At 43.0% G+C, this 12,899-nt stretch overlaps 1 protein-coding gene across 1 annotated transcript; it reads left to right on the top strand.

Annotated features, from left to right (window-relative positions):
- The first annotated feature begins 830 nt into the window (after positions 1–830).
- On the top strand, positions 831–8,200 carry LOC115202959 (7-dehydrocholesterol reductase). The gene is made up of 8 exons (XM_029767168.1): positions 831–933; positions 2,349–2,460; positions 4,839–5,061; positions 5,171–5,261; positions 5,913–6,126; positions 6,220–6,424; positions 6,578–6,709; positions 6,919–8,200. The coding sequence occupies exons 2-8, from the start codon at positions 2,351–2,353 to the stop codon at positions 7,381–7,383; spliced, it is 1,440 nt and encodes a 479-aa protein (XP_029623028.1). The 5' UTR covers positions 831–933; positions 2,349–2,350; the 3' UTR covers positions 7,384–8,200.
- Positions 8,201–12,899: the final 4,699 nt, after the last annotated feature.

Genomic DNA, 12,899 nt, shown 5'->3' with positions numbered 1-12,899 from the left:
TAAATGTGAAGCATCCGAGTGGCGTTTCCACTCGCTCAAATAATGTACCAAATATGGTAGTGAGCGGAAGCCGAGGGGCCGCAGTGGGAAGAAGATGGAACGCGATGGATTTTGGCCGACATTGTGCTAATTTTCTCATCATTTTATCTCAAAACAGATTTGAAACGGCTGTGGTTTATCTTGGTTTAGGTATACAAATCTTTGCTTATACTGCCCCTCCTCCTCACATGTCTTATTAAAGAGACAGGAAGCGTATTTATACAACCAGCTGCTCCGCCTCTTCTATACAAAATTAGGATGCCTGTATGGAGTAGATCTACCGGTCGTCTTCATATGTTTTAGAAATTGTCCATATTTCAGATTTAAAAATTGTGACGCTTCCATAAATAAAACTATTGTGGAAACCAAGGTGAAAAGTAGATCTCAAACTTCACAAGTTGTGTAAAGTTGCGACTTCATGAAAAAAAGACAATATAAAAGTAGCCTACTACTTAATCTATAAATATTTGTATTTATTTTAGCTACATAATCCTGTATTATTCTGTCATCATATGACAGCTGTATGCAGATATTGTCATCATGAAGACAGTGTGGCTACTCGTCAAAACTGTGTGATGTTGTCCACTTATTGGTTCAAAATATGTTGAGGATTTATTTGGGTTTAATGCCAGGTAATCTGTCGGTTTATTGACTGTAGATGTATTATTTTTAATGGCCCAACTATTCATGAGCTCATCAGGTGCTAGTGGCTTCAGGTCAGTGTTACCCAATCAGAGGTCGATATGGCAGTGCGGCGCATACCCTACTCAGACGTTATTGGCTGTACGTCGCACGCATTTATTATTTGGGCGGAGTTGTTGTTAATGAAGAAGCTTTTATTCGTTATATCATACACATCTGGTGCAAGAGTTTTCCCATAGGTCCTAGAAGTTGGTGAGTAGCCTACGAAATTATATTTTAGACAGACCTATTGAAATGCAATGTCTGCTTATAATGCGTACGTTATTTTTCCGTCTATGATCCTCGACATTATGCATGGTCTATTGTCCATATGAGTTATGGCTTTTTCTGGAGGTGCGTTATGGCAGCGTTAGGCAATTCGTTATCAATTGTTTTGTGATAGCCTCTATCTAACGTCTATTTATTTATTCATTCGACCCGTTGTCTACATGTCGTACAGAATTATTGACACTACCATTTCAGGGACTTGCGGGTATTTTATTCAATAATCGGGTGTAAAAGCAGCTGACGCGTGTTGTAGGCCTATCAGTAATTTTAAGTAACGTTAAAAGGGTGGAGAATGAAGTCTATGCTTTTTATGAAACCCATCTTCTGCACATACTTACTTCAATCAGTCTTGTATACAAAATGATTTGAGAGGTCTATGTGAATGTGTGACAGCCGCCACTCTGCCAAAAGTGTCGTTGTTAACTACGTACAAAAGGTGTTCCCCTCAGCATTATCGTTGTATCTGTATGTTGGATTTTGTCCAAAAACGTTTCAGCTGACATGACATGACCTATGCCCAGAGACCTGCTATTACTATCCCTGTGGGGGTGATTTACCCCTCCAGACCCCGTTTATGGACTGTTTTCTGTGGATTGTTACAGTACATATGTAGGCCCTACCTCCGATGTATGGTATAATAATGGAATATATGCCATTTAGCAGACACTTTTAACCAAAGTGACGTAGTAATGCATGCATACATGTTTATATTAATGGAGGGGATGAGCAACATTCGAAGTAGTTCAATAATGGGGGTGAAAAAGTTTGTTTGGTTCTATGGTGTCTTTGAGCCCATTTAGTAATCACACACCATAGGCAGTTATGGTCTTATTAAAGTGTACGTACACATTTTTCCAATGTGTTTGATATGTTTGAACACTTGCATTATATTTGCTAACATACACAACTGTGTTGTGCTAAAACCTCTCATTGTAGAATTATCGTGCTCAAGTCTATTCATAAACCTTTACAATTGTGCATGTGTCAAACAGACAAACTGTAGGCCTTACCACACTGGGACCAAAGGATTTGTGACATTTTGATCTGTATTATACAACATCCTGTGTGCATCAAATAGTAGCCATCTGGCTTTTCATTATCACTCTTGGACACACACCCCATACGGCCTTGTGTAATCAACTTTTGATCCTTAAGGTTTACTAATATTATTTAACCATGTATCATGTACAGCACCATCACATAATGTGTTAGGTCAGGTCCTCAAAGGCCACCAGATGTCCTTTGATATCCCACATTACCTTATTGGCTATAAGGTACAGTCGGTCTGTTATGTCTTGGTCACTACCATGACTCTCTACTCTCTCTCTCTGTTTCTCTAGAGATGTCTTCTGCAGTGGCCATGGAGGCCACCCGGAGGCGCCAGAGGCTCAGCTCTAATGGGGGGGCGTCTGAGATGACAGAGGATCCTGCAGGGCAGTGGGGAAGAGCATGGTAAGATGAAGCTGACCTATTGTAGGCCTGTAGTCATTAATGCTCTACTCAGGTAACTGGGTTCACATGTAACTAGGTTCACTGTCTGTTGGTTCAGGACTGATTATGATACGATATACTTAAAGCTGCAATTCTTATTGGTCAAACTGCCACATCTGTTTGCGATATTACAACAACAATGCAGTTACTGCAAAGAGCAGCAGCAAATGTACTGCGATATCTTTTACACTCCCCACCTCTGCTTCGTAAAAAAAAAAACAGAAACGGCTGTGGGGCGGACAGTGGCGCTGTTTCCCCAAGTGCGGATTCCATCTTTAATCTCCATTTTATATGGAAATTCATTTTGTGAAATCAGCATACAAATACCTAATACAGAGAACACTGGAAATGTCATCGTCAATGCACACATATTCACAGTCCCTGTGGCCTACTGTCTGACCATTGGACCTACTTCTGTCCTACGTCTGTCCTATGTCCCACTGTTCAGCAGCCTGATTGCTGTCGGAATGAAACTTGTCCTGCTCCTATTCTTGCTGAACAGTGGGACGTTATATTTCTTTGGGGAGGGCAGCAGCTCAAAGCATTGGGCAAGATTGTGTGTGGGGACCTGCTTAATCTTCAGTAGACAAAGGTAGTATGAAAAGGAAGTCAAGTATTTGACTGAGGAAATAAACAACCAGTTTGAATCGGTTCACAAGCTTCCATCGCCCACACACACTTTCCATTATATATCTATTCCAGTTGTCATTGGGTTATGTCACTAAAATAAGTTAAAAAGTGACACACAGTGGCAAGAAAAAGTATGTGAACCCTCTGGAATTACCTGGATTTCTGCATAAATTGGTCATAAAATTAGATCTGATCTTCATATAAGTCACAACAACAGACTAACACAGTCTGCTTAAACAAATAACACACAAATTCTTGGTATTTTTCTTGTCTATATTGAATACATAATTTAAACATTCAGAGTGTAGGTTGTAAAAAGTATGTGAACCCCTAGGCTAATGACTTCTCCAAAAGCTAATTGGAGTCAGGAGTCAGCTAACCTGGATTACAATCATTGAGACGAGATGTTGGTTAGAGCTGCCCCACCCTATAAAAAACACTCACATAATTTGAGTTTGCTATTCACAAGAAGTATTGCCTGATGTGAACCATGCCTCGAACAAAAGACATCTTAGAAGACCCAATATTAAGAATTGTTGACTTGCATGAAGCTGAAAAGGGTTACAAAAGTATCTTTAAAAGCCTTGATGTTCATCAGTCCACGGTAAGACAAAATGTCTATAAATGGAGAAAGTTCAGCACTGTTGCTACTGTCCCTAGGAGTGGCCGTCCTGCAAAGATGACTGCAAGAGCATGGTGCAGAATACTCAATGAGGTTAAGAAAAATCCTAGAGTGTCAGCTAAAGACTTACAGAAATCTCTGGAACATGCTAACATCTCTGACAAATCTACGATAAATAAAACACTAAACAAGAATGGTGTTCATGGTAGGACACCACAGAAGAAGCCACTGCTGTCCAAAAAAACTATTGCTGCACATCTGAAGTTTGCAAAAGAGCATCTGGATGTTCCATAACGCAACTGGTAAAATATTCTGTGGACAGATGAAACTAAAGTTGAGTTGTTTGGAAGGAACACACAACACTATGTGTGGAGGAAAAAAGGCACAGCACACCAACATCAACCTCATCCCAACTGTAAAGTATGGTGGAGGGAGCATCATGGTTTGGGGCTGCTTTGCTGCCTCGCTGCCTCAGGGCCTGGACAGCTTGCTATCATCGACGGAAAATCATCGACGGAAAATTCCCAAGTTTATCAATACATTTTGCAGGAGAATGTTAGGCTATTTGTCCGCCAATTGAAGCTCAACAGACGTTGGGTGATGCAAAAGGACACCGACCCAAAACACAGAAGTAAATCAACAACAGAATGGGTTTGATGCCATTCTATTCACTCCGTTCCAACCATTATTACGAGCTGTCCTCCCCTCTGCAGCCTCCACTGATGGACAGTCACTACATGGACAGAGAGTCACTGAAATGTTGGCCTATATCATTCTTGTCATATAATCAGTGTTTTTCAAATTAGCCTGTAAGATAAGCATGACCAGTTTATCTTTAGAGTGAACTCTAGCAAAGTTGGCAGGACACCACAAGGCAAAGTCCTCGCACCATAGAATTTACGTTAGATTAGATCTACAGCCTAATAATAACAATTCTTGAATAAATTAGAGTAGGCTATCAAGTGTTTTTTTTTTTTTTACGGAAACATTTTCAGGAATTATGAATTATTATAAACACTCCAATGATTATGCATTTTCACGATTACAACTCTGTATGTTATTTCCTCCATACCTACCACTCTGTTAGGGAGGTGGACTGGTTCTCTCTGAGCGCTGTGATCCTGCTGCTGTGCACAGCCCCCTTCCTGGTGTTCTTCTTCGTCATGGTGTGTGACCAATACCAGTGCTCGGTCAGCCAGCCCCTGGTAGAGCTCTACAGTGGAGAGGCCACCCTGGGCTCCATCTGGGATAAGGCCCCCTCCTTCACCTGGGCCGCTGCTCAGATCTACACCGTCTGGGTCTCCTTCCAGGTAAGGCCATAGGTAGGGCCGTGTGTGTAAATTACATTTTATTATGGTTTATTGCATCAGAATACTTCAACGATGGGAGTTCTGTGTAATGACACTGTTTCTCCATCAGGTGGTGCTCTACATGTGTGTTCCTGATATCACTCATAAGTTCCTGCCTGGCTATGCTGGTGGGGTTCAGGATGGCGCTCGCACCCCAGCAGGTAAGGCACCTGAGAAGAGAAAGTTGTAGTTTTTGGAGATTTCTTGCATGAAGGATTGGTTTCTATTAATATTTACAGATATTTTTTGTGCACAATAGTGTTGAGTTTAGTCGTCTGCAAACACTTGGCTCTGTTCTACCCAGGAGAACTACTGCCCCCTCTCATTGAAGCCACGGAAGTTCAAGCCTGACCACGGTACTGCAGGCATTGTTTTCAGAAAACATGATCCCCCGTTATAGTGAATGAAAATAGGGCAATCTTAGTGTAAATCCCCCCCAAATCTAAGACCTTTATGGTACCAATAATTGCTTCTAATACACAAGATGTATGTCATTGAACAGATCATTTTTAAAATCACACACAGACAAAGTTATAAGGATAGTTTAGTTGCTAATGGTAGCCTACAGATCGACCTTCAACCTGATTTACTCAATGAGAGGGGGCAGCACCTAGCTAGCCTGCAACGCCACTTCCAGGAGTAGCTCAAACTGCGCACGTTGTCTCCATGAGACGCCATCTGAAACAACTTAATTTGGCTTCAATGCGCTATTGAGTCTTCACATAGGAATGAGTAGTGTCACGTGATCGATGGCTTTGTCCATTCATATATGCAGTCATTGGTTTCACCCCACGTTGTTTGTTCTCTCCTAGGCCTCATAAACAAGTATGAGATCAATGGTTTACAGTCGTGGCTAATCACCCATGCCCTATGGTATGCCAACGCTCAATACTTCCACTGGTTTTCCCCCACCATAATCTTTGACAACTGGATCCCACTGCTGTGGTGCACTAACATACTGGGCTATGCTGTGTCCACCTTTGCCTTTGTCAAGGCCTACCTCTTCCCCACCAATGCAGAGGACTGGTGAGGACTAGATGCGCCCAATCATTTGTTATATTTCATTCAAACTTGTCACTTTGGGCCTATTTAATCTGAATTGCCTTTATCATTTTCCAGCAAATTCACAGGCAACGTCTTCTATAACTACATGATGGGCATTGAGTTCAATCCCCGCATCGGGAAATGGTTCGACTTCAAGCTCTTCTTCAATGGGAGACCTGGTATTGTTGCCTGGACTCTAATCAACCTCTCCTATGCAGCCAAACAGCAGGAGCTCTATGGCTATGTGACCAACTCTATGATCCTGGTTAATGTGCTGCAGGTGAGACACTCCTCTCCGTTTACCACTAGATGGCAGGGTATGTTAGCGAGTGAGCTAGCTAAACTAGACCTTAGAGTGGTAGCTTTGACTGAACCAGTTTAGGCAAGCTTTACCTCCAATGAATGGCTACTAATGTAATATCTACCCCTCCAGGCAATCTATGTTCTTGACTTCTTCTGGAATGAGGCATGGTACCTGAAGACGATTGACATCTGCCATGACCACTTTGGCTGGTACCTGGGCTGGGGAGACTGTGTGTGGCTGCCCTTCCTCTACACGCTGCAGGTAAGTCACATCATCATTAAAAAAACTAGTCAGAAACCCAACACAGAAGCCACTGCAAAAATATGAATGAGTCATGGAAATTGTAGTTGAGTCGATGTGCTTCTATTATACTGGCTGAGTTAAATGTAGATGTTATGGAGTCTTTCTTGTTTTCTATTCAACAGTCATGACATCATACTGTATGTTTGGCATCATGTCTCTTTCTACAGGGCCTGTACCTGGTGTATAACCCAGTCCAGCTCTCCACAGCCCATGCTGCTGCTGTCCTCCTGTTGGGTCTAGTGGGTTACTACGTCTTCCGCTCCACCAACCACCAGAAGGACCTGTTCCGCCGTACCGAGGGGAAGTGCTCCATCTGGGGCAAGAAGCCCACCTTCATTGAGTGTGCCTACCGCTCGGGTGACGGCGGCCTGCACCACAGCAAGCTCATGACCTCCGGCTTCTGGGGCGTGGCACGCCACCTCAACTACACGGGCGACCTGATGGGCTCGCTGGCCTACTGTGCAGCCTGCGGCTTTGGTCACATTCATCCCTACTTCTACATCGTCTACATGACCATCCTGCTGGTGCACCGCTGTGTGAGAGACGAGCATCGCTGCAGCAGCAAGTACGGCAAAGACTGGAAGCGCTACACGGATGCAGTTCCCTATCGCCTGCTGCCTGGGATCTTCTAGAGTCGACACAGAGGTTGAAGGAATCCCTGCGTCCTGAAAGAAGTTTAACAGAAGAAGGAGATGTGTGTTAAATGGACTGTTCACATTCCATGGGAAAGATGTTGATGACATTTTGAGCAAAGTGTGTGTGTGTGTGCCGTGGTGTCTTTGGATGCCAATGTGTGTTTCCATGTTTCTCTGTATGAAAATATGTAGTACTCAGAGTGAGATCTTCACATGTAGTCAGACTGCCATCTTTGTGATCTAAGAAGCAACCCTCAGGTACTCTCAGAACTCTCACTGGTTCCCAGTAGCATTTCTCCATAAATAATGGTACTATGGTACATAGACACTATGAGAAACTCAGAAAAATAGATTTCTAATTAAAATCTGTATTGAAGTATACTGTAGTCTAGCAATGTGAACACCACATCACCATACAGTAGCAGTTAGTTGCCATGGGTAAAGTAACTACAGCTACAAGTGAGCAATAATCTAGATTTTAAAAAAGAAATTTGACAATGCACTGTCGATGACAAATGTGTCTTCTGCTTAGGGATCAGCACAGCATTTACATGATGCTAGCAGCAGACTAGTATATTATGTTCAAGAAGCAGTTACAACTATACAATGATTGTTCCTGCCAATTCATTTGTCTTTATGCCTGTCAATATGTTTGAGGTACCTGTTATTTTGAAGTTTTGTGCTAATAGTGCATTTACTTTATCCAACAGTGTTTTTGCCATTTGATTTCAGGTGTTTGCCATTTTTACCTTATCTGCCTTTCCTAAAGTGTTAACTTAGAAAAGTAAATAAACCTAACATTCTGATTTCTTTACTTTGATTCCATCAATTCATATTTATTTTGTGAGTGGAGGAAATGACAATGACGGAGGTGTCATTGCATCATCGCAGAGTTGTTCCTGTGCTTTGAAGGGTACTGACATGACCTTAGAGAGGTCAACACTTCCTCCTGCTGTGACTGAAGAGGTTGATCAGGCCTCCTGTCCCTCACGCTGGCCTGCCTGACCCCTAACCCCTTCAGATTGCCACAGCTGCCAGGAAAAGAGTTAAACAAACAGACGGTTGGAGCTGGATGTGAGGCTAATGTTGGGCTCTGACAGACAGGAGGGAGGGGGAGGATGTGGCAGGGGTGGCTGGTGGAAAGACCCTTGGAGTGGGTATGACAGTGATCACTCACTGGTGGTGGTTGTACTAACATCAAGAGTGCACTCTTCACTTCCAGTTACTATTTTCTTCCTCTTCTCTGTCCTTTATGTCTCCCTAATCCTCCTATTTCTATCCTCTCTTCCTTTAATTTAAAGTTACCTCATATCTGACATTCAGCAGCAGGGGGCAGTAGAACACTCTAGCGGAAATAAAAAATCCAAGAGCGTTTATCCTCAAGAGTAACTGTTGGTGAGTCATTTTATGTACATTTTATATATTTATAGTTGATAAAGATCTTAACGAATTTGATGTTAGAATAGCCTGAACATAGAGAATTATTTACTTTCACCATTAAAGTCTATGGCCTTTTTTTCCCCCTATTGAAATGTATTGGGAGCTCATTTTCCAAAGTATAAATGCTATCAAAAAAATGTTTTCTTAAACAATCTAAGTTGGGGCCGTCTGTACGTTTTGGAAGTTGGTTTCGGGTTCATAGAGAAAAATCGCTTAAGCTTTAGAGCGGGCTAAAGTAATCAAAGTATAATAAGAGTATGGAAGAAATCAAGAGTTGTGCTTTTCCTTCAGCAAGCACACCTAATGATGAATATCTCCTCAACATGAACTTTAAAGACAACACAAAAGATCCAAATGATTCACCCAGACACACGTCTCTTTACTCATTACTCACACAGACTTAGACAAATAAACATAGCTCTCTTCTACTCCCTCTTCAGTCGTTGACATACGCGCATACTCAATCACCTCTCCCATCGCTTTTCACACCCACACAAATAAACAAACACTGGACCCTAATGTCCTATCCACAGAAACACTACACGACTACTCCCCAATCCTCAAACTACACAACATACATAGACATTCATACACCAATGACCAATGGTCATAACCAAAGGGGGAGAATGTGAACATTTGCCCAGAGACTGCACCACACCACGGATAAGATGCTCCACAATGACAATAATGGACGTACGTCAGTTAAGGTAATGGAATATGCATCGATTTTCCCCCGTCTTTATTCAGAGTTAACGCAACGTACAGCAAATTCATTACATTGTCTTACATAGAACAAATGAATGCCACTTACAGGATGACTGAACTGAAGAAGATGAGACAAAGCCACGACAGCAGATTGAATATGACATTATTACTAATGTCCTAGTATACATTATTGATTCTCATTACAAAACGGAGTAGAGAAAACTATGAGGGATAGTTTTGTGAGAATTAGATCAAATATCACCCCACACATGACTTCCAAATACAAACAGCCTTAACATCTTTACTTCTTTTGACTTCCTCTTTATCTGTTTTTCATTCTGACTTTAAAGACAATATGGTTTTATCCACAAAGCACTGAGGATCAGCCAGACAAAGAGAAAGAGTGAGAGCGAGTGGAGCTAAATAAAATATACAAAAAGTACAATGAAATATTTGGACTGAGTGCCAACTGTGAATAAAATCTGGATGATTTCCCAAGAGGCCAAATTAGTTTTTATAGTGGAGTTTGGAGGCAGAGGGTGGATGTGGGCTTGATGTGTGTGTCAGCAGAGAAAAGCAGTGATCTGAACAGAGGATGTCAGATTGTGGTCATTGGGGTTGGTTGACTGATCTGGTGGAAGGAGCTAATGGAGCAGACATGTTGAGTAGTGTGCTTCTATATTTCTCTTGGGAAGGAACTATGGTGTATTTAGTGCTAATGTACTTTCTCTATGTCTCACAGTATGTGGGAGAATCTCAAATGCATACGTCTCGCGTCCTCTCTCCTCGTCTCCTCGTCTCCTCAAAACCCATTGGATGAGAAAGCCAGAGGTCCCTCCCTTCTGACCTTTTCCTCCAATGGGTTTTGAGAAGGAGGCGAGAAGAGAGGACACGAGGAGTATGCAATTGACATTCTCCTCTCTCACCCCCCCCCCCCAGCCTGAGATCATCTCTTTGTCATAGACAAGAGCTGAGAACTCTTCTACCCTTCTGACCCTTGCCCTGCCCTCTCCTGCCCTTCCTTCCCTGCCAGCATGAGGAGTGATGAGATGACCAGAGAAAAACCAGACTAAACACACCTAGCCTTAGAGTGATACTGACCTCAGTCTCTTTCCGTTCAACAGAACCACACACACACCCCAGGCCCAGCCTTGTCTCCTACTCCTATCCCATGTCTAACCCTAGCACCAACTGTATCTCCAACCCCCGTTCAACACCTGACTCTCTGACCCTAACCATAGAACCAGCTGTATCTCCTTAACCGCTGAGAGTGTTAATAATCCCAGGAGAAGTCTGCTGGGTGAGCCAGGAAGATGGAGGTGTGGAGATGAACTCGTTGTGATAAGGTGCTCAGTGCAGTTGAGAAGTATTTGATACTGACAGGATATGACAGTGCTGTAGAACTATACATGCTGTACTGTAATTAGAACTTTCCCATGTGGTCTGGGAGTTATAGGCAGGACATTACTGTGGAAAAACATAATCAGCTGGACAGATTTCCTGAATCTCTACTATTATGAAGAAATCCAACAGGAGTGGCAAACGCTTCTTGAACTGCACTGCTGGTTAAGGGCTTGTAAGTAAGCATTTTACGGTAAAGTCTACACTTGTTTTATTCGGCGCATGTGACAAATAAAGTTTGATTTGATTTGAAATGTATTTCTCCCTGGACATTCCCATCCTGACAGTATGCAGACACCATTATACACAAGCATGTTCATGTACGTACGCACGCACACACCCTGACCCTGACCTTACCCAAATCCCTCTCTGGGGAGGCCTGCAATCTGAAATAGTCCATTAAATTCTGATGGAGGGTGCAAGGGATGGGATTCTTCCATGGGAGGCTTACTTGGCATTCTTGTGGTCAGCATGTGTTGCATTCACATGCAATGCTACTATACTTCATTTTATCTCAGATGTTTTTTCTCCATTCTCTCCCTTGGTCCAGCAGCATTAACCCCGTAACTAATAACTCTCCACCCAGCAGGGAACAGGTGGGGGAGTTTCCTGTGGGAGGAGGTCGAGACGTTTGGTTATCTAGGAGTCTAGCGGACGTTTGGCCTGGAATGGTTGTGAAAGGGTGGGGCGGGTGTGGAGGCAGTGGCCAGCTGTCCAGGGGGGCTGGGTGGTAATACAGCCCACAGACCCATCGCCAAACTTGGCAGAGACCAGGCAGCAAGGTTAGCCCATCATCTAGTTCTCCCTGGCAGACAGGACTGAGCCATACCCAGGGCAGAGAGACCTGGCCAGTGAACCGCATGCAGGGCTCAGCCCATTCCAGTGGTTAAATGGTCTGGTCTGTACCGGATCTCATTATCGAACGAGCCACAGAATAATGTGCTTCTCAGAGCGCACAACTTTAATGGCCTGCCTTTAATAAATCATTGGGGGTGATCATTCTTCCATTAGACTCAGTCACACATGAAATGAATACAGACGATTATACTGCACACTATACACAGATTATAACGGCTTAGGTTTAGAAAACCTCTTGACTTGCCATATTATCGATAGTGACCTTTGCGTGACCATTTCAGCCTTGATGTAGAGCCAGATAACTCATGCCAGAATCAGTGCTGAAAATAAAGAGCAAACATATGTGAATTTAGAGTGGATATATCTACTTAAAGAGTCTAAAACTGGTCCACAAAGACTCCATAACCATGTAACCTCCCAACCTCTCCACCAACCTAGCCGGTCGCTCACTCTTTTATACTCCATCATCCATCTATTTCTACCCCTCTCTTTCTACAGCTCTCTCTACCTTCTGTTTGTCTCCCACTCTATCTCTTTCAGGCTCCCGTACTCTAAACCTCTTTATTTTCCCTTCTCTGTCAGTCCCCCTACATGTTCTCTTCTTCTCCATCTATTTATTATAAGATGTGGTGGAGCCTGAGCCGGATGTGAGAGATTCTGTCTCGTCAGCGTTTATTGACTTATGTTGACATGATGTTCATCATTGTGCTGTTTTACTGGTAAGGGAAGAGGTTCAACGCTCACACACAGACTGCTGAATCATCATCAGCATGTCCAATTGTCAGCATGCCACAAAATGTGACATATTTCCATCTAAGGTCATTCGAATAATCACATATGTTGCTCGCTCCGTCACGCTCGTCCCCCCGAGGCTACGTCCCAGTTGTTTTATCCAAACCATTACAGCTCACATGCTAAAAGCCCATTACTAGGGCATAACGCAGCTAACCCTGATGCCAACCCCCTCCCCCAAACACACACACCTAAAACACACACGCACACACAATGCTATTACTATTGTCATCAGCAGCAGTAGCGGTAGCATCGACAGTAGCATCGGCAGTAGCAGTGCTGCTTTGTAAGCTTTCAATGACATGCAGAGTTTTTGG

The sequence above is a fragment of the Salmo trutta genome, chromosome 12 (genome assembly GCF_901001165.1).
Source record: "Salmo trutta chromosome 12, fSalTru1.1, whole genome shotgun sequence".
Lineage (NCBI taxonomy): Eukaryota > Metazoa > Chordata > Actinopteri > Salmoniformes > Salmonidae > Salmo > Salmo trutta.
This window is presented reverse-complemented; position numbering and strand designations above follow the sequence as displayed.